This window comes from Mauremys reevesii, linkage group 8 (genome assembly GCF_016161935.1).
Source record: "Mauremys reevesii isolate NIE-2019 linkage group 8, ASM1616193v1, whole genome shotgun sequence".
NCBI lineage: Eukaryota > Metazoa > Chordata > Testudines > Geoemydidae > Mauremys > Mauremys reevesii.
Window position 1 is genome coordinate 9,480,378 of NC_052630.1, and position 22,170 is coordinate 9,502,547.

At 45.2% G+C, this 22,170-nt stretch overlaps 1 protein-coding gene across 6 annotated transcripts in view; it reads left to right on the forward strand.

Annotated features, from left to right (window-relative positions):
- The window catches only part of KLHL3 (kelch like family member 3), a 105,702-nt gene that overhangs the window by 51,207 nt on the left and 32,325 nt on the right, over positions 1 to 22,170 (forward strand). For all 6 annotated transcript variants that reach the window (XM_039483361.1, XM_039483364.1, XM_039483362.1 and 3 more), the window contains 3 exons: positions 1,907 to 2,013; positions 8,852 to 8,973; positions 17,308 to 17,470. In XM_039483361.1, coding sequence (XP_039339295.1) covers positions 1,907 to 2,013; positions 8,852 to 8,973; positions 17,308 to 17,470 — 392 coding nt within the window. The remainder of the gene's footprint in view (positions 1 to 1,906; positions 2,014 to 8,851; positions 8,974 to 17,307; positions 17,471 to 22,170) is intronic.

The following is a 22,170-nucleotide window of genomic DNA, read 5'->3' on the forward strand; positions in this document are numbered from 1 at the left end:
CCTTCCCGTCTCACAATTCTGTGGTGCTGAGTGCGTTTCCTTTTCAGTCTCCCTCTGCTGGCACAGGGATCAGGAGACCTGAATGCAGGTGCTTGTGCAGCAGAGCACCAGGCTGCCGTGGTTATGTTGAGAATCCAATATTCCTTTAATTGAGGTGCACTGGAGGCCCTAGCAGTGCTGCTCTCTTGGTTTCTGTGTTTTGCTAGATCCTGTATGTTACTCAGCTGACTGCAGAAGGTTAGATCTGCCCTTAAGCACCTGCTTTTCAGACTGCATCTTTGCATGCTCCTTAGCATTGCTTTCTCTCAGCTCTTGAGTCTGCAATCCTGATGTTTGTATGGTGCACTGCTTTGAACCAGCACTCAGGAATACTGTCAGACGGCCTGTGGAAATGGTTACCTTGAATAACAATGATTTAATTCCTATTGATCTAGTAATCCCTTACAGAAAGTCTAGATTTAAACTCTTTGAGGGGTAGTGAGACCTCTAACCTATTTGCTATGGGTTAGGTGCTTGGCACATTCATCTTCTAAATGGAAATGGAAAACTCATTTGCATGAAATGCACTTCTTAGATGATAGGATCCCAGAGCGGGACTAAACCGGGTTCCTTCCTGATAGACTGAAGTGAATGATCTCCAAAGCCTGCATTGTATTTTGCTCACATAAAAGCTCCCTTTACCACCACCATTCTATCAAAGGTGGCATAAATATGAAACACACAGTCTCTTATCTGTTTCCAGGTGTTGTCTTTCCTGCATGTTTCCAGCTTAATCTTCAGTGTTTTGGGAGTCGTTTTATTAGGTATCACAAAATGCAGGGGACATACCTAGCCTGTTAGAAGGCTAAGTGTGTATTCTGTTTTGATATGGGGTTTTCTAAAGCAAAAGCGCAATAAACTGCATAGAAGAGAAAGTGACATCTGGATTTGTAGACCCTGATCTTTTTTCCTAGTATGACACCTTCAACGAGCAACCTTATTCTGCATTTAGATGCTCAAGTAGGGACCAGGTATTTTATGATAATACTGAGCACTTACAATATAAAAACATCAATTAACAATCCTCAAAGGAGAGATCTGTGATGGAGATAAAAATGGGCACGGATTCATTAAATACTTACCCAGAGGCATGCAGTGAGTGAGTGGCAGAACTGGGGCTAGAACTTGAAAGTTTTTGGACTCCCAACCCCATGCTGACCTGTGCGTTAAACTCTGTCATCAAAGTGAATAGCAGACCCCAGTGAATGAGTGCATTTTGTGGTGATGCTCGTGAGAATGACGTGAGGAACCCTTTGTGTGCTAGTCAGACCTCGGGAACACGCTGTGTTGGTTTGATGCTACAACACATGAACTTCTCTTTCTACCAGCCCTGTTGTGTCATGTGGGAAAGGAAGGAACTCTCTCTCCCTTTTATCCCACTTCCCTCCCAAGGCTGTGAAGAGGTTAAAGCTGCAGCATCCCCTACTGGTGCTACGTCCTGGCTTTATGGGGAAAAGTGGGTGGCAGATCGATGTAGTGGCAGATCTGCTTTGTCCCTTTCCTAGGCCATGCTTTGGGGGGAGATGGAGGCAATCTGAACTTTGGGGTTCAGAACCCTGTGGCCAGCCTCCCAGATCCACCCTTTTTGTGGAAAAGAATGTGTCCAGTTCGATTTCAGGCAGGGATCTCTGCAGCTTTGGATGGGAGCAGGATATGCTCCATAAAGAAAAGTTGACAGAGGCTGGTTGTCTCTTTTTGTGTTTCAACCTTCCACTGAGACTCCAGCAGTTGTCAGGTCTTGCTGGATGATTCAGGTCACTTGTTTGTGACATAGGAACTCTGCTCATTTTTCCCAAGGGTATTTACAGAGGTCCCTTTGCATGGCCAGATGTTCTGAAACCATGTTGTCTTCTCTGGTGTTTTCCAGCAAGCGGCTCCTCTGTGACGTGGTGATTGTTGCCGAAGCCGTTGAGATGGAAGCCCATCGCGTTGTCCTAGCAGCCTGCAGCCCCTATTTTTGTGCAATGTTTACAGGTACTTTTCTGTCTCCAAACAAAGTTCTGTGGTTGAGTGTGCCCTGCAGATTCCAAGACACACACAGTCATGTCTTCACGATAGACCTGCTGCAGATGGTATGGGCTCGGGGCTGTATGAAGGTCTTTTCCTGGAAGAGAAGAAATGTAGTGAAGTCCCTAGCTGCTTATACCAATGAATGTGCTTGAAAAATCTCTTGGCTAAATCCCCTTTGGACAGGGGACCGTGTCTTGTGCAGGTTTGAGGACACTGGCAGCACTTGGTAAAGATTGGATGCTACTGTGTGTGTCCCTCAGGTGAGAGATCTGTGCACTGTGGGACACAGAAGGAGTTGTATGTGGGTTGGCAGATAGCTTTTTGAAGTGAGATGTTTGACTTTTCTAGACCAGAATTTGGGGTGTTAATGTTTTTTATTTATATCAAACATTTATACAGCGCTGTAAATTTGCATGGTACATTGCACCAAAAGTCCCCGTCTCAGAGCTTACAGTCCAAAGGCCTTGTCCTACAAACACTTGAGCACAAGGGATGGAGATGTTCCAAAGACTTCGGCATTGATTTAATTCTGCTCCCGCTGAAGCGAATGGTAGAAGTCTTGTTGACTCCGATGGCAGTACTCAGACCAAGGCTTTGGAAACCCCATCCATGATTATAGGATAATAATTCAAAGTGATCTGAACAAACTGGAGAAATGGTCTGAAGTAACTAAGATGAAATTCAATAAGGACAAATGCAAAGTACTCCACTTAGGAAGGAACAATCAGTTGCACACCCACAAAATGGGAAATGACTGCTTAGGAGGGAGTACTGCAGAAAGGGATCGGGGGGGTCATTGTGGGCCACAAGCTAAATATGAGTCAACAGTGTAACATTGTTACAAAAAAAAAGCGAACATCATTCCGGGATGTATAGCAGGAGTGTTGTAAGCAAGACACGAGAAGTAATTATTCCGCTCTACTCCGCGCTGTTTAGGCCTCAGCTGGAGCATTGTGTCCAGTTCTGGGTGCCACATTTCAGGAAGGATGTGGACAAATTAGACTAAGTCCAGAGAAGAGCAACAAAAATGATTAAAGGTCTAGAAAACATGCTTGTGAGGGAAGATTGAAAATTGGGTTTGTTTAGTTTGGAAAAGAGGAGACTGAGAGGGGACCTGGTAACAGTTTTCAAGTACGCAAAAGGCTGTTACAAGGAGGAGGGTGAAAAATTGTTCTCGTTAACCTCTGAGGACAGGACAAGACACAATGGGCTTAAATTGCAGCAGGGGAGGTTTAGGTTGGACATTAGGAAAAACTTCCTAACTGTCAAGGTGGGTAAGCACTAGAATAAATTGCCTAGGGAGGTTGGAGATTTTTAAGAGCAGGTTGGGCAAACACCTGTCAGGGATGATCTAGATAATACTTAGTCCTGCCTTGAGTGCGGAGGACTGGACTAGATGACCTTTGAGGTCCCTTCCAGTTCTATGATTCTATGTTAGCAAAACTACATGCACGCTTCAGCGTTGGCAAGATTCGGTCTTATGTTAAGGGGAAAAGGTCAAGAGCGGAAAAAGTCTGAGGACAGGGATGGAATATTTCCACAACACCTAACTCGACTGAAGACTCAGCCTGTTAGCTCAGCTGGAAGACACCTGCACGGCAGTACCCTCTCTGCTCCCAAGCTCCTTGGCCATGCATATTGAATTTCCATTGGCAAATCTTCGCTCCCACCTGACAAATCATCTCTTTGCCTCCAACAGATCAGTTATACCCCAAGCAATTCTGCCCCTCTTCAAATAATTCCAATCAGTACTGCCACCCCACCCAAATCTCTCTCTTTGCAGGGCTCTGCAGCTGCTGACTTTCCTCCTGTTGCTGTACATAGATCTTTGACTTCCCCCTCCACCTGGGCCATCTGCTCTTTGCTCCTCTTCTTAAAGGAGCAGCTACCAGGAGGCCACACTGTTCCCTCACTCGCCTTCCCTTCCTGAAAAAGAACCAACAAACCCAAATACTCAGTAATAAAACAGATTGGATTTTAAGGTCCTCTGAACGACTCTTGTGATAGCTTAACTTCAGCCCACTGCGTTATGTGGGCAACCCAGTTTTGGGAACATTCTGTGATACTCGTTGATTTGTGGTCACCAAAGCATTGGAGGAGGGTCCATGTAGAGAGCTGTGAGCTCTTTACATGGATGCTCCCTCCTTTAAAAGGGGCTTAAATTGGGCCTCTTTCTGTCAGCTTTATTGGAAGAGTTGAACTCCTTGCTAATCATCTGTGAAACGTGTTTTCTTTGTCGTGACTTAAAAGCTATAGCAAAGCCAGGCAAAGTTTGTGCCAGAAAGAATATGGTCCTAACTGAATGGGAAAGGGGGAGATGCAAATGTGAGTTCATGTGTTGCGCTTGGTGTTCTGCTGGGATTGCATGTGTCAGTGGCTTTTGGGGTGTGAGAAATAGAAGGTGCATTAACTTAAAAAATAAAATTGGTTGCCGTTGTGGGATGTACGTATAAGCAGGAGTGCGTTGATAGGTACTTTGTTTGCCAGGAAGTTTTTTCTTCGTAAGGCTGAGAAATCTAAGCTATTAAGAAGCTAGAGAGCTGAGACGGTATCTTGGGATTGGATGTTAGCAGTAATAATAATGCCGCTACGTGCAAGGAGCAAAGCAAGAAAGAGTGCACTGCTCCGAGGTTTGCACTGAGAATATTTGTTGTTGTCTGTGGTAGTTATTACACCAGCCAACATGAGCACAGCCCTGGAGACGCCTCTGATCCTTAGAGGTCATGTCTGCCTGAAACCAGCCATCATGATTACCTGCTCTTATTAATGCCAGCTAGACTCGGTTGCTGTTCCTGTACTGGAATTCTGTGGGGCCCAGTAATGCTCAGATCTGAAAGTTAAACAGTAACCGTCTAACCACAATCATGTGACTTTTTTTTTGTAAACTACCTTTGGCTACAGTTATAACGATTTGCTGCTGCCCGGGTTGTAAAACAAGTTGAGCGCTAGGTCACTATCAGGTCTCTCCTGGGTTCAGTTTAGGGCTGGCTGTTCCCCTATTTAAGTTCTGAGTCTCCCTATTGCAAGGGTCTGTACCTCCACGTTGTTTCACTTTGTGGAGAGTGACCCTTTACAATAAGAAGCTGAATATTCTTCATTTTTTTTTTGTGTTACTGCTCAGAGATGAAACTTGACAGCAGTGGGGAAACTGAGTTCTTGTATTTATCCACAGGACCCTCGCAGCAGTAGTGAGCTGTTTGTGAAAGCCTCTAGTATGTGTCATGCTTGGCCTGAAAGGGGACCTCTTCCAGGGCAGAGAAAGTTCACTCAAGGAGAAAAATCCTATGGCCGTGCCCATGAGGAAGGTGCCCATTGGGTTAGCTGGTAGAAAAGAAGACTGTGGACAAGCAGGATCCAAACGAAGACCAGCCATTCATTACCTATGTGCGATCATCCCATTGCTGTTCAGCAACTCTCAATCAGTGTAGACCTGTACTGGATTTGAACCAATGACCTTGAGATGAAGGACTCCCTATGCCAGCGCCTTTAGCCAGCTGATCTCTTCTAGTTATGTATTGTTTAAAACCAAGACTTTGAAGCTCTGGAATAAGCAGGCACATCGCCCACTGACAGTCATGGGACTTACCCCTGCTAACTCCAGAGCTGAATTTGGATCAGTGTTCCTAAACTGATTGCTTTCCCTTCATTATTTTTAAAAGCACTTCCCATGGTGGTTTGATGGCTTTGTTTTGTTCTGCAAGGATGGTCATTCTAATGTACAACATTTTGAAATGAAACAAAACCAGATCCACTCCAATCATGACTGCAAAAGCTGCAGTGATGTGAATGGAAAGTTTGGGACCATTACTGTAGAGTGATTGTGTGGTGTGTGTTTTTTTGGAAGCACAGAAGCAGTCAGCAGCAATCCAGATCCTCTCTTCAGATCTTCGGCATCGCTTCAGAATCTGCTCTCCTCTTTTGTGTGTGAAAGGGCTGCTGTTGTGTTCTCTGACACGCTTGTGTGTTCTCCTCACAGGCAGTTTGAACAGATGCTTGGTTTAAAAAAACAACAAAAAAAGAGCTATGAACTAGACAGTGTCCATGTGGAGCACGAGAAATACGGCGCAGAGCGGCCTGCAGTGCTCTGTGAACAAGGCAATATCGAAAATGGGAGAGAAGAACTGACTAGCCCCCTGAGTTAATGCAGGCTAGAAAGAGCAATGGCATTGCAGTATACAGGACAGACAGTAATGTGTAGTGAGGCGGTATGCAAGGTCTACATATGAAGTGCTTGCAGATGTGAGAGCAGTGGTTGCAAAGTCTAATCAGCAGCAAAAGGCAGCATGGTCCAGTGGGTAGAGCACAGGACTGGGAGTCAGGAATACAACCCAGGTCTCCCGGCTTTGACCCTGACCTGTTGCGTGACCATAGGCAAGTCACTTCCTGTCTCTTTCCCCTCCTACTTTTGTCTGTCTTGTCTATTTCGATTCTTTGGAGCAGTGCTTGGCTAGCACAGAGGGGCCCTGCTATCAGTTGTTGTCTGTAGGTATAGTGCTAATACAAATAATTAATAACGGTGCTTTAAATTAAGATGTGAGGCAAGCAAGACTTGATTCTGGTTTGTCAAAGACCGTAGGTGGTTTTTTGAAAGGGTGTATGGGATGAGTTGAATTAATTCATCAAGTCATTCCGACACCTCCAAAGAGGCCTTAGGAGATGCTATATTTGTACTGAATATGCGTGCTTGGGCTTGGATGGAAGCATTTATCACCCACTCCTGTTATCTTGCTAACTTCCCTCCCCCCTTCCCTTTCAGCTCATAGTGTCACCTGTTCAGATGCTTCCTGGCTGGGAAGAATAAAAGGCATGTGAAAAGTGGTGCCTTCTGACCAGTGGAACAGGTTGGAGTGACCTATTGGAGTGTGGAGGGGAGGGGGATAGATGGTATCGCTGCAGCTCTACTTGCCTGGGCTATGGAGCTGAGCATAATGATCTAGAGATCTAGCAGAATGCAAACTGCAGAGTTAGCAGCTTGTGGGTGGGCGTGTGAGCCCACATGGTATTTATTTTTGTTGGCTGTGCCCTATGAGTGCCACAAAGGGAGATGATGTTCTCAGATCCGTCTCTCTGAGCTATTGGTGTATTGATCTCTGCATAAGTGCCTCTGACTCTGTCCTCTACCCCTCTATTTTCAGTTAACATATCCGTGTTTGTGCTGAGTCTTTTGCTTGCTCTGAAGCACATATAAATGGTGTTACCATAGCACCTGGGAGACTTTTATGGACCATTCTGTAATATCCTTTGTTCAGGACCCTTCCTTCAGCTGGGGAGAACTCTCTCTTTTTTTTTTTTTTAATCCCACCTGCTTTGAATACCACCAGAGATTTGATTTGACTTCACAGATGTAGGTCTTTTGCTTGTAAAGATGTCCTGGGTTCCTTTACATGACCTTTATTGCGGTTTTTTTAAAATTCATTCAGTTCAACGCAAGACTTTATTGGTTTTACTTAGGGACCAGGTCCTGCTCATCTTACTCACACAGAGTCTAGTTCATCTCACTTGTGTGACTACGGCCAGAGCTAGGTGTAGTTCCCAGTGTCAGGACTTTGTTGAAACTTGGCTGTCTTCCTGTGTCTGTCTCATCCCATGCCACCTGCTGTGCTCTTAGCATATGGAGCTCTGTCATGTCATGTCAAAGTGACTTGAACATTTCCTTTACATACATGCAGCCTGTAACTGGTTTTCACGGAGGATGAGTATAGAACTATTCCTCGGAATCCCACAGCAGCAGCACTGAGTGGCTGAATTTCTCAGTGTAGTGATTATTCGTATCCCGGTACAAGATTTGACATTGGTTCAATTTCTCCTTTGTCTAACTTAATTGTTTTCTTCTATTGTTTTACTTCTGCAGCTGGAATTTGCTTTTCTTCCCAGGCTTCTCAAAATGCTGATGATAAAACCTGGAGGTGTAATGTCCCTTTCTGTAACTGATCATTAAAGGTGGCCTCAGGGATCCTTTCTTGCCACAAGCACAGTATTCTTTTGTTACTGAAATACACACACGCACCCTGTTTCTAATCAAGCTCAAAGTCAGCTACACTGGGGTATGCATGCGTAGGCTGTTGAGCAGACACAGGTTTGGTTTACCTCCAATGGAGTCTCTTGTTGTTGGCTGCCTTTTTTTTAAAGTTAACCTTAGATTTCCTTCAGCTTGTCCCTCCGGATAGGACTGTCCCTTGGCCAAAAAAAAAAAATGCTAGTGAAGGAGTGGTGATTTCTGCAGAGATTTTCATAGTTTTCCAGTTTGTGGGAAGAGACCCTCAGGAGATTCACCCCTAATTAGTTCTTATAGCCTGTCAAAGGACAACTTCTTTGTCACCTTCTGTGCTTAGCCCTATATGAGAGCAGTTGATCGTGTCCTATTGTTTTCTCATATACATTTGAGCTTGGGTGAATCTCAGGAAGTTCTCTTCATCCAAGCACCCAGCTCATGAGGAAATGTATTTGAACCAGGCCAATCTCTTCCGTCTGCAGAACTGTGCTGGAAGCCTGTTCTAGGCATGCTATTCTTGGGGTTCCTCTCCCCCATTGCAGTTCTTGGGCTGTGAAACAGTGCGCACACACCCTGAGTGAAGGGAAGCCTCTCTCGTTGCCTCATGATATCGCCCTTTGACGTTTAGAAGGTGGCGCTAATGGACTTCTGCCAGTCATCCTGGACCTGCAGGGATAGTGATTGGGTTCAGGGCTTTCAATATGTTTTTTAATTAGGGGTGGAGGGAGTGTTTCCACTGGACATACGGGGAATCGAAGTGGAGGGGAGGAGAAAAGCAAACATTGAATGCCGATTTGAACTGAATTTCAGGAGACATGACTGAAAGTAAAGCAAAGAAGATTGAAATAAAAGATGTCGATGGGCAAACACTGAGTAAGCTGATTGATTACATCTACACAGCTGAAATAGAGGTCACGGAAGAGAACGTGCAGGTAAGCTGGGCTCAATACCTCCTGGAAACTGAAGGGGGAAAAACCTTCATGGCTTAAATCACAGACCGAGGAACCATCAGCGTAACTGATGCCTGCAGGCTACACAAAATGAAGGGCGGAGTGTGACACATGCTACCTTTCTTTTTCTGTATTGTTTTGAGGCACTTTACTGCTTTCCCCCCCCATACATAAGTCATGTTATATTTAGTCTTCATTTCATGTTCCTGTTATAAGACTAGAGAGACAAGGTGGGTGAGGTAATATCTGTTACTGGACCCACTTCTGTTGGTCAGAGAGAGGCTTATGAGTTTACATGCTTGTCTCTCTCACCAAGGGAAGTGGGTCCAGTAACAGATATTACTTCACCCACCTTGTGTCTCTAATATCCTGGAACCGACATGGCTACAACACCACTGCATATAATAAAACTAGGCATTTGCCTTCCAAGAAGCCGTGCTAACTTGTCGGGTCAGTCTGTCGGTCAAGATACATTAAGTGGGATGGTGATTCTTAAGTTCCCAATAGAAAACTCCTGTGGTGGTTAGTTTTTAGTTCTTAGGGGTAGTCATTTGAGTTGTGTGAAGCTTTGAGTGGAATGCAAATTTACAGCTAAAATTAGAGCTTGCATAGACGCTTCCAGTTCCTCCTTCCTTCCTTTGTATTCTGTCTAGACGTGAAGTTCTTTGGGGGAAGGACATTGGGTCTGGTTCTACTCTCACACTGGTATAAATCAGGCGTCTCTCGAAAGGAGTTATGCCAGTGTTAATTTTGTGGGGGAGCAGATTTGGGCTCCTCTATACCAGTCTGTAAAGCACTTAGTACCCTGTTGGTGCTATACAGATAATAAAGAATACTAGTTAGCTGAGACGGGTGGAGGAGAGGGTTATCTTCTATGGAACCTGCCAGTACAAAATAAGAATTACAAATATGATTCAATTTTGGTTATAAAGTCCTATTTTTGGGAGCTATTTGTGAAGAGAAGAGAGTCACAGGTTGATAGAGGTGATCGTGTGGAGTGGGAAATAGGCAAGGGACCATCAAGAGGATCAATATGTTAAAGATTGTGAGGCGCTCAGATACAACGTTAATGGGGGCATGAAAGAGACTTGGATAGCTCCCAAATAATGTGTATTGGGAAATGTTCTCTCTCTAGGAGCTTGCATCTCATGGGCCGGGATATGGCTTACACATTGCCAAGGCTGGTCTGTCTGTCTTATAGCAAACATCAAGTGGTTTCGATTGTTTGTCTCCTCTACCCAAACGCTGGCTCACGGGACCTGAACAGAGGCCAGGGTCTTACTAATAGAACCCAACCACTGCTTTTGCTCTAAAGCCTTGTGGTGGGACTAATAGGTGAAGTAAGAGCCCTATCTATCCTCTTTCAAAGATGTTTGCAGTCAAACTAGTTCAAACCCAAGTGGATAGAGGCCTAGAAAAGTCCAATAGGAATAGAGATGTTTGCATGATCTAAATAAAACAAACTCCCAAACAGCATCACCCCCACGTGACTTATTTAAACGTCACCCTGCCCCCTTTTGAAAGCCCAGAATTAAGTTAATACAGGAAACTGCATTAACTTAAAGAAAGTGAAACTGATTAGAAACAAAGATGAAACTGACTATTTAGTCTGTTTCAATATCCAAGTTGATATTGTAATGGAAATGTCTTATATAGAATTTAACATAGTTTCATATTGAAACCAATAGGACAGAAATTACTCTTAAACACTCATAGCAATGCATAGAGAGTGATCTCCTTTTCCATGATCTCTTTTTTTAACCATTCTACAGAACATAATGAACAGTTCTATTCCTCCCATAGAGCCTGTGATGGCTATAGAAAGGAGATCATTCTTTGTCTCTTTCTCTTTGCATAGCTATCTGAAGAAGTTCAAACAGAAGAGTAAGACAGTTAATGTCTCAGGTGTATCTACTAAAAAGAAGAGAAGAATTTTTTATACTGATTCCCCCACCCCCACACACCTCTCCAAGCCCTACATCACTGTCCCAATGTTTCTTGCATCCAGCCATGCCACTCAAGGCGAGTCATTTTAAAAAGTAGTGTTATCTTGACTTGTCTCTCTTATGCTTGTAGAGTTTACTCCCGTGTTCTCTTTAGTGTGTCTGAAATTCTACAGGCTTTAATTTCTTTCTCACTCACTGGAATACCCGTATTCTCATGTCCCAAGTTTTGTCTTTCTAGTTGGCCAGCTGTGGATTTCTAAAGGGATTTTGTACAGTTTGACCATGACTTTCAGATTTCCTCAACTGGCAGAAGAAACAATTTCTTGGTACAGTTGGCACCAAGTGGTGCCAAAGGTTTTCATTACAGAAGTTACAAGTACTGAGTCAGGTAAATAAATGAAAACCTAGGATCCTGTCGTGAGGAAAAGGGAAATGAGAGCAATTGAGCCTAGAAAAGATGTCACTGAAGGTAGCGTAGAGGGAGCGAATATTCCAACATGTGCCTAGAGTTTGAGCAATGTGCAGCACTTGGTGAAATAGGCTGCAATAGATTTTAACAACCACTTATTATTATGGGCTTAAAGTACAGGAAGTGGAGACATCTGTTGTCCAGGTGATCCTGAATGTTGCGCAGAGCTGCGGTAGATCTTCTGAAGTGTAATAGGCAGTATTCACGGGGTGAAGCTCCATCTTCCAGGGCACGTCTTTTTGTAACTATGCATCATTTAATTGCGTGGGATTACCGTAGTAGGGAAGACTTGCTTCAAAAGGGCCAAGTGACCCTAGAGTCAGTTCAGGTTTTCTGTTTTCTGCATGATGATTAGTGTGAGGGTTCATGAAGTTCTCCTTGTCACAGGGATCCAGATCCCCCCTGTGGCGAGTAGAGGGAGGTCAGGGAGTCATGCATCTCTCTCTTCTGGTCTGGTGTGGAATACTCATTACAGAGAATGGCTATGGGGGGGAATCCCCCTCTGCCATGCAGCTATCTGAGGAAATCTTCCCATGGGGTTTCCACCCTGCTGCCTCTTGCTGTAATGTAGTGTGAGTTTTTGTTCTCCCCCTCTGCCCCCCCCCCCCATTGTGTGTGTGTGTTTGTAAAAGCTGGCCCTAAAGAATTTGCAGGAACATGTGATTATTGTGGGTCCAGTTGCATACGTCCCCTTTTGGCTTCATTGGAAGCAGCAGGTGTGCCTCTGAGCAGAGCCTGCGGCCCAACGTATTCTAGTTACGTGGCTTGGTAAAACCCTGTAAATCTGGCTGTTCCAGCATGTTGTTATCGTGCCAATTATGTGGATTTCCCAGTGAAGAGAAGACTTCAAATTTTAGCTGAAATGAATGTCTCCCCAGTGGCTTTCCATTGCTCTTGTCAAAGCTGCTGGCTCACTAAAGAGTTACGGGGAACAAAGGCCAGCCGCTGACAAAGGCTCAAGGCCACTTCCCCCGAGTGGAGATAAAGTCAAGAGAATTAAAGTGCCACCAGGTTTCTGAAGAACCTTGTAATGCTGTGAGCTTGATGAGAGTTCACTTGAACATAAAAGGGCCCAGGAAGGGAGATTAGAGCAGTTCTGCTTTGCTGAGCCAGCGCTAGTTCACTGTGGTGCTGGAACAATTTTTGTAGTGGAGGCGCAGAAGGCGGAAACCATGTATTTGGGTGGTTGTTACTACTTCAAGCCAGGGGGCGCGGCCGCCCCCTGGTTCCAACTCCTATGGTAGTGCAGCTATTTGGAGGGAGATGCAGCTCTGTCAGCCTCATGAGGGCCGGACCAGTGAGGTGCCATTAGCATGGGACTCCCACAAACATTGTCCCCCTCAGCCTGTGATAAGTGCCTTGGCCCTGGGGTGCGTATGTTGCAGAGAGGAGGGCGAGGGACAGTAGAGGGGACATGATTGGGTTCGTGTTTAAACAAACCAGGGAGGGGTGCAGTGCAGCATTATATTGAGCATATGTTCTGGAAATGCCTGTCCTGTGTTTGTTGCACAGTAACCAGCTGGTGGAATCTTGTGTGGGCATAAATCTCAAAGGGGCTGGGATTATCCTCCCCATGGAAACTCTTCTGAAAATACGTCAGTCCTGGAGCAATCTGGACTTCACCAACCTCCCCGCTCAAATAAATGTTGCTCTTCAAGTGTCTTTGAGCTCCAAGGATAGGTAAATCTTCTCTGGCAGGGATGCTGTGGCAGTGCCTAGAGAAGAGGTGACTCCATCAGATGCAGGGATATTACTCCAAAAATCTTCCATTCCATTCGGTTGTGGAATGCTAATGCAGGACCCCTCCGAGACCCCCTACGCACAGCACGTCACTGGGCACAGATCCTTAACGGAGCTGCTTAATTACTTGCATGCATCCAAGAAATTACCATCCTAATTGAGCAAGTCATTGTCAGTAAGTATCATTAGGATAAACTGGTTCCCTGGGAATGGACTGATTAAGCTGCTTCCACAATTAAACCCTTCCCAGTTAGGTGCAGGATGCTGTGTTTGAGTGCTTCCCTGTGCACTCATTGCATGAGGAATGCGTGTGTGTATGATATTCGTAGAATGAAAAATGCCTGAATACAAGGCGTGAGGGGAAATAGCTGGAGCCTCTGCTGATTTTTAAAAACGATTACAGATAAATGTGGCCTGTAAAATGTAATTAAAAACCTCTCATAAACTGCAGCATTTTGGAGCCTTCAGAGGTTGCACCCTTTTACCCTGCACATCTCTGGCAAAACTGGAAACTGTTGTTTAAAAACAACCTGGGCATACGGAAAGCTGTGAATGAGGAAGTGAGAGTCCTTCAGCATAGTGTTAAGGAAGCCTGATTCCTTGCTATAGGAGATATTCTTGTCTTGCATCTGTCTCCAATGGGGTACCAAAGAGATCGCCTTAATATCCCTCTGCTGTGGCTGTTCAGTTTTAACAGGACCCAAACTGGGGTTCCCCCCACCCAATCCCTTAGAAAGAATTAGAGGCCAGTATCGTCTGATGGAAGATGGACAAGGAAGGGAAAATCATAGCGTGGATTTTGCAGTCGCAGTCTGATGTGGGAATAGGCTGAGTTGTTGCACGCTCTCCCAGCCGTTTGCCAACAGACACATTTGGCCATTCTACACTATAAAGTTCAGGAAGGAATATTTTGGGGGAGTGAGCAGCTGGAGTTGCCTCCCCCGTGCCTTTCATTTTATATCCACCAGTTTTTTCTCTCCTTTTCTCTGGCTGTCCCTTTCCTTGTTTCTCCATGTGGAGATGTTAGCACATGTCTGTTTGGTTCGTCCCATGTACGCCCACATGGAAGCATTTCACTTGCAGTGCTGCTGCAGTATTTCCCCTGGGGAAAGCATTTAAATGCAGGAACTACTCTTCGTTCCCAGCTGCTAGTGCCGGTTGGACATCATTTGGAGAGCGGGGCAATAAGGCAAATTCTGTCTCTTAGACAAACCAGACAAATCAAAGGAAGCTGAATGTAGCTTCCTCTCAGTTCCACATGCCGTTTGCAGCTGCTCATCTAACAGCACTGTGTTTTCATCTGCCTTCCGCATGGAGGATCCATGTGCTTCTGTGTCTCAAACGATGCAGAGCACTTTCCAAGAAGAGGCTGCAAGGAAACGGCAGCTCTTCAGGACATCTGTTCGGGAAGCAGCCTTCAGTCCTCTGCTGATGTGCAGAGTACCTTTCGTTAATGAGGATGTGTGGTTTGTCCGGGGAGGGTTACAATGCCAGATCGAAATCTTTAATTCAGACCTGCCCCCTCAACCTGAATGGGCTGTCTAGGTCTACCTAGTTGTTTGCTTCTGTCATATTTATCTGTCCCTCGTTACTGTAGCATCTGAGTTACTCTCAATATTTAATGTATTTAAGCTCTCAACACCCTTGTGCGGCAGGACAGTGCTACTATCCCCGTATGACTGAGGATAAACTGCCTCTGTGCCTAATTGACTTTCCTGAGGTCACACAGGAGGTCTGTGGCAGCTCAGTGACCTCAACCAAACATTTAGAAAAATACAATCCCATGCAAATAGTGTTCAGCAAAACGAGAATCTGAGAACCAGCTACAGCAGCTGCTGAGATCTAGATATTGCAGCTTATAGCCATGTGTCAGATTCCAGATATAAGTCATCCCAATAGAGAATTTCAGTAGTAAATGTAGCACAGGTTTTGATGCAACTTTCAAAGGAAGACTCAAGTTTTAGCCAGGAAGCTGCTGTAGTTGAGAATCCAGATGATTAGCATTTGCTGTCTCTGAATTGCATCCAGCAACTGGAATTCAAGCATTAAGAGCCAAATTCTGATGCAGTTGAAATACGTGGCAAAAACTTGCATGGATTATAGTGGAATTGAGATTTAGCCGGGGTATGTGATTAGGCAGGGCATTTCCTCCTGTTGTTTCTAAAGGAAACATACACAGTGCTAACGGATATCCTTAGCTGGGTTTTCATGTTCTCTGGTAGAAACAAGACTGGTGGAGAGGCGCACAGCTGAGAAAAGAGAGAGCGGCAACCCACTTATCTGTTGATACGCTATTTCTCTCTCTCTCTCTCGCTTTAAGCATTAGGTAATGATGGCTCTTTTCCATGCAGCAGACCAAATGCTTATGTCCTGGGGAATTTTTCCACTACTCAGAGTAAAGTACTCTTTACCTCTTACATGCCCAGTGCTCTAATAGGAGGGGTTCTGGGAAGTTTGTGGCTTTGTTGTGCAGTTGTAACCCAGAACAGTACAGCTTTATTATGGATGGCCTCTTTCATGCAGATTTTATCCCAAAACACACAAGGAAATCCTCTCACTCAGCTTGCTAAGGACAGTACATTAGGAAGCTGTGAAGTAACCTCCGCTTGTAGTGAACCTGGGGGGATCTCTCTCCTTGGGATGGTTATGTAAGCTGCGTGCACACCCCCACGTTGATCTAAGGAGGCGGTTTTAGTAGAATAATGAGAAAGTAGAAAGTTGTTCATAGCTAGATGTTAAGATAATACCTCTCTCGCCTTTTTAACTTAATCAACCAGACAAACTAATCTGTTCCTGGGATCGAAGTGTTTGGCCAAAACAGGCCCATAGGTTAATTGATTTCTTTGTTTTATTGTTGCCTGTTAGGGTTGTAGCTGTCTGTGAAAGTTACTGCTTGATAATATTAACATGTAATCCAATTGGATTAGATTTTTTCCCCTTGGAATGGATCAGTGGCTTAGAATGTACCTAAGGGCAGGTTGCTGGTTTACTGCTATTCTGCTGAGATGTATGGGGGAGGGGAAGCCTTGGGAAAAAACCATTCTTGCTTCTCACCAGCGCTGAGCTGGAGTCAGGTGAGCTTTTTTTAAGAGGCTTCTGTTTCCCTTGATCAGAAATAATTTAGAAGTGGATGACATGTTTTGAAACCCCATTAATGTGTGGCTGGTGTTCCCATTAAGAAAGAGTTCCCGGCACCAGCCAGAGTTAGGAAAACATGGACTCAAAAACGGATCGCAGTGCATTGGCAAAAGACAAGGGAAAAGAAACATAAGGAGCTGATGTGACAGCTGCGGTGTCCAGCCTGACTTTGTCTCTGACTTCCTGTCCAGGGACTCTGAAGGCATTTTTCTTTTGCAGATGAACAGTGCTAAATGCCGTAGGCCGAGCTCTCATCCTGGCTTTATCCTTGCCTCCACTTTTGCACTCTCAATTCTTTGGGTGGAATTTCCAGTGCCTGGACACTTAAGTACCTCATTTGTGGGTGCTGTCGAGTAGTTCAGCATCTAAATGCTATAAGTGGCATCTGCAGTTTTGTGGGTGCAAAGATGTGACCATTGTTTGAGTATTAGGGCTGCCCACCAAGAGAATAGTTGTGTACCTGAAAACCTTTCAAACTGAAAAGGGGTTGTGGAGAACATTAACAGCTCCTTGCTGGTACACAGCACCTGCCTGCAAATAAAGGGTTGTTTTTTGGGGGGGCGGGGTTGGAAACTCAAAGATTCCAGGTGGTTGGGGTACTAAGCAGAATGGAATGTTTGTGTGGGGTTTGAGTTCCATCCCACACCTGCAAATAATATTATGCTCTCCAGAAGGAAGGCTGCACAAGGGACCTACTGTCAACCAACTGAGGATTTTAGGTGGTTGGCTGTAGCATGCCCATTGTGCTGTCTCCGCTCTGCCTGTGTGACTTCTTCAGTGGGGAAGAAGGGAGGAGGGGACCTTCGCTGTTAGGTGCCCAGAGATGTTGCTGCTTTTGCCAGTCACCACATGAGGGAAGGAACCTCTGTCCATAGATGCTCCTAAATCCTTAGCACTTCTTGTGCCCCCCTCCCCCAATAAAAACCCAGTTTATGCCAGGAATCACTGGTGCCTCTGGTGCTAACTCTGGTTTCTCTCTTTTTCTCTCCCCCCCCCCTTCTCCCAATTCCTTCCTGCTCTCAGGTTTTGTTGCCAGCTGCCAGCTTATTGCAATTAATGGATGTTAGACAAAACTGCTGTGATTTTCTCCAGTCCCAGCTGCACCCCACAAATTGCCTTGGAATTCGAGCCTTTGCAGATGTGCACACCTGCACTGAACTTCTGCAGCAGGCAAATGCCTATGCAGGTGAGCAAAACATCCTGGCTTATCCCAGCCACTTAAAGAGTTTGGTCCCAAGTATAAAGGATACTTGGGGCTGGAACCATTACCAACTCGTACTTTTAACGTTTCCGAAGAACATGCAATGGGCTTCTTTATTGGACTTTGCAGGGCTCTGACATGTGATGGTCCTGCATGAGACGGAGGCCCTTCAGAATAATGGAAGCTTTGGAGGTGAAATGAAGGACTTTAGTTTAATTTGTTATGGAAAATGTAGGCAGATGTCAGGTGAATTATGTCCTTTGTGTTCCTAAATCAGTAGTAGAAATACAGCTGCTGCTTCTGGAAAAAACACTCTATGGAACAGAGGCTGAATATCTTGTCTACTTGTCTTATCAAGTTTCTTTCTCCCCTGCTCCTCCTCTTTGAGCGCAGCCTTTCAAAGCGTGTTGTAATGGGCTCATCTGACTGATCCTTTGGGGCTTTACGTTACTAAGACCAATGAGGGGGAAGTTGCTCTCACAGTTTTCTCAAATATTTATCCATAAGCTATCTGAAAAGCATGTCTATTAATCTTAGAGGTGCCAGTATCTTGTCTTTCTGTCTCTCTGTACCGGATCTCATACACTGCAGTGTGTGTAATAAAGAGAACGCAAGCCTTAGTTCAGTCTCTTAATACATTTGATCTATATTCTATAGATACATTTTACACTTAAGATGAGAAATTGGGGAGCGGGGGGCAGGGAGAGGTTTTTTGTTTTATTCTCGGAAGCAACCTTAGGCAGTAACTATTCATTAATCCCAATGGGCAATTGTGAATTTACTTATTTCTTGATATTACTTGCAGCAGTTCTCTTACAGACCACGTGAGCCCAAATCTGTCTAGTTGCATTGGGCATTACGTTATCTACCAAGAACTCTTTTTAATCTAAACGAGCGAAGAGAAGACTGAGTATCTGGACGGCTAAAAGCCAAACCCTAATGCAAGGTGCTCAGTTGCTGAGAACATTTTCTACTTAAATGGGAGTCAGTCCAGTTACAAAGCTGCTGTTACAATTTACAGCTGCACCATAGGGCACCCAGTCACGCTCAAAGCCTCCCTGACTTTGGCGAGTTCCGCTATACCAAGTCGTACCAGAAGTTAACGTCCATGCTCTGGGTAACACCTGATGACTGCAAGTCTTGGAGATTAATGCCGCGCTTGGCTAGAAAGGTTCCCACTATTAGCAGCCGTGCCATCTGCTACAGACATTGTTCAAAGTGTGCCAGGCTCAGTCTGTCCCAAACAGACTGTCATTCTGCTCCACCTCAGCTAAATTCAACTTAAATGGTCCCAGCGCACACCAGACGCTCTTTTGGTGGCCTTCGGATGAGGAATGCTATCAAGGCCCTTTGGCTAGTTACTGAGCAGTGTCAGCCATGTTGATGGAGCAGTCTGTATTCCTCTTCTTTGGCAGCTGGTAGCCAACAACAACAAACCTGCGCTAGTTTGATGTGCATTCTAGGAGCAGTTGTCTAGGCAAACAGGCTTAGGGACAAATCCTGAGCTGATGTACATTGTCATCGTTCCATTGACTTTGAAGGAAGTGTGACAATTGACACCCGTGGAGGAAATGCCTTTTCAATTTAATGGCTGACTTAATTGGATAATAACCTATCGCATAATACCAATTTCTCGATGACGTCTGTTTATACTCGCTGCCTACTTTTCTGCCTGCCTGCGTCGTCCAGGAGATTTGTTCCTGTATCTGTTGGGTTTCTGCCTTGGGCACCAGCTAAGTGGACCCGAGCGAGAATTCCCCATGCTCTTAACTCCCCGGCGCCCTCCGTTCTCCAGCAGATTTGCCTTTGAGCTTTTGCCTGCTGTGCTGTGCTTTGTATAGGCACAGCAGTGCTAATCTCCCAAGTCCTTCCCCAATCAGGCTCCGCTCTCACACTTCCTCTCCTCCTTTGCCTGGCATTTATGGTTTTTAATCATACGGTGAGTAGGCTCTTCCACAACAACAAAAAAAACAACAGGGTAGCCACCAAATTCTCCTGCGTTCTCCCTCAAATCCAGACACAACCTTTTAGCCGCTCTTGTTGCATTATCCCCTGAAGAAAAACATACTTTGAAAGGAATGGTTCATTGTGTAAGGGTTTGCTTGTAATACCTCATTATCCTTGCTTCTAGGACCCTGTTTAATCTTTAACCGAACAAGCAGTGCGTTCTGTATATATTTATTTGGTGGTTTGGCAATTAGAAGGCCTGCTTTATTGGCCTTCATGAGTCCCTGTTAATACAATAGCCTATAGAAAGTTAATGAAATGCCATTAATAAACATGCCATTAAAATTCTTTGAGTTGTGTATGTAACAGCATTAAGCCGAGCCAGAAATCAGAGAGACCCCAAGGATTTTTAAAAGCAGCAAAGAGTCCTGTGGCACCTTATAGACTAACAGACGTATTGGAGCATGAGCTTTCGTGGGTGAATACCCACTTCGTCGGCATGCATCCGACGAAGTGGGTATTCACCCACGAAAGCTCATGCTCCAATACGTCTGTTAGTCTATAAGGTGCCACAGGACTCTTTGCTGCTTTTACAGATCCAGACTAACGGCTACCCCTCTGATACTTGACCCCAAGGATTTTGTGAGATCAGTTACTCGAAAATGCCTAGTTTAAAAGCTTAATTTTAAACGATGGATAACTTAGGCAGGTGAAGTCGTCCTCTTTGAGAGGCCCGACGCTGTTAAACGTGTAAAATCAGAACATATTTTACATGCTTGTAACGAATAGCAAGGAATGAAATATTCATTGTCAGCTGCCCAATCCCTATTCTGTCTTGGCTGAAATGTGGATTGCATTATCCACAGCACGTGCATTGTGCTGGATGGAGTCTTGTACTGTCTGCTGGCATAGGCACCACATATCAGGGCTCGATTCTCATTTACACTGAAGCCATTCGTGTGACGATGCCAGTTGTAATGTACACCCATCCTTATGCAGTCAGTGTTCTATAAAGTGTCAGTGAGAATCAGGCCCGTTAGTGTCTGAGTTTGCCCCGTTAGCTGGAGTAATAGTCCTTTGTGATGACGGTTTCCTAGAGGACAGCACGAGCAGAGCGAGCGGAAAAGGAGGGAAGTGAGGGAAGGCATTGCCACCTGTTCTCTGCATTTGCTGTCGTTTAACCCACATGGCACTGCGCGTGCAGTACAGAACAGAACACAAGCTGCGTCCCTCACCTCGACGAGCTCACCTACCTGCTTGTGGCTGGATTTCTCAGTGCTTGAAAGTTGCTGCTCCAAAGAGAATCCCCAGCAGTAAAGATTCGTGTTGCCGTATTTCAGCTAAAAGATAAATGGGGCTGTACAAGCGATGGGTGAGACTAAGCGCCTTGGGGCAGGGGCGGTCTTCGTTCTCTCCTTTAGAGTACCACATGCATGATGCGATATATATACACAAATCCTAACATAAAGCACCACTCTCTTGCAAAACATTATAATAATGGATCGGGCCGTATAAAAGAGAGCCAGCTTGCAGTAGTATGGATATTTGTCCAGCAATAAAATTGTCTGCAAACAGATCTCAGCCTTTTTAAACAACAAATATATAATTCTTTAATTATATGGACCTGTGCCCTTCGTTAAGCTTTAATATGTAACGGAAAGCAGTGTCAGATCTGAAGAGCTCTTTCAGAACTGCGTTGCAGCCAGGGAGATTGCTCCTTGTCTGATTATTTGTGACACACAAATATTGTAGGTTTTTTAATACAATACCTCTCAAAGTCAGAATGGAGGGGGCTGGGGATGGTGGAAAGGGACTTGGGCCAGGGTGGATCCTATGAGTTTAGATTAAAGGGTGGAGTAGGTAGGTGGATGGGTAGTTGGTGGGGTCCGTAGTCAGAATTATGAGGATGGAGGAAACTAGGTTTATACTTAGTGGATGGAGTTTATACTTTGATGGAGCCTGAGGACAGTAAAAGGTTAAGTAGGCGGAAGAGAGCGATGAGGGTGTGAGCGGGGGCAGGGGAGGTCAGTGGTCAGGAAAGCTGGTGGACGTAGAGACCAGCCTAGACTGGAGTTACTGTTAGGGATTTTGACCCTGGGCTTTGGCTCCCTGGAGCAGGAGAGGAAGATGCAAGTATTGGGTGTCAGCCAGGATGCGGGGGGGGGGGGGGAGGGAGAGGTTAGTGGAACTGGTGGGGTGGCGCAAAATAGGGGTCAGGGTGGAGTGTGGCTGACAGCGGTTGAGATGCCTGGGATGTTGATGGGTTGGAGGTGATGGAAGGCCTAGGAGTGGAGATGGGAGGCTGATGATTTTCCAGGCTCTATTTAATCGCCTCAAGCTGCCTGGAATTTCAGCAGGATACTGTGTAATTCTTCTCTTCCTGTGCGGCTGTCAGACAGCCGCTGGGTTACACACACCAGTGCCGACAGTGCCAGTCTTGTTGAAATGATTCAAATCAGTGTTAGTGGTTTTTTTTTTTTTTTTGTTTAATAACTGGCAATGTTCAGAGCCTCCGTTCGGCAACACAGCATTCCTTAGTGCTGCCTTATTGACTCACCAACACCACTTCCTGCCTCATCCTGTGGGGTCTCAACCAAGTACGGAACAGATCTAATGCTGCTTAGCTTGCGAGAGCAGACCAGGATCACATCCAGAGGTGGCATGGTTGCAGGTTCCCTATTGGCCTAGAAAGGAGCTCTTCTTTCTGAATTGCCATTAGTAATTATACCTGTCACTGG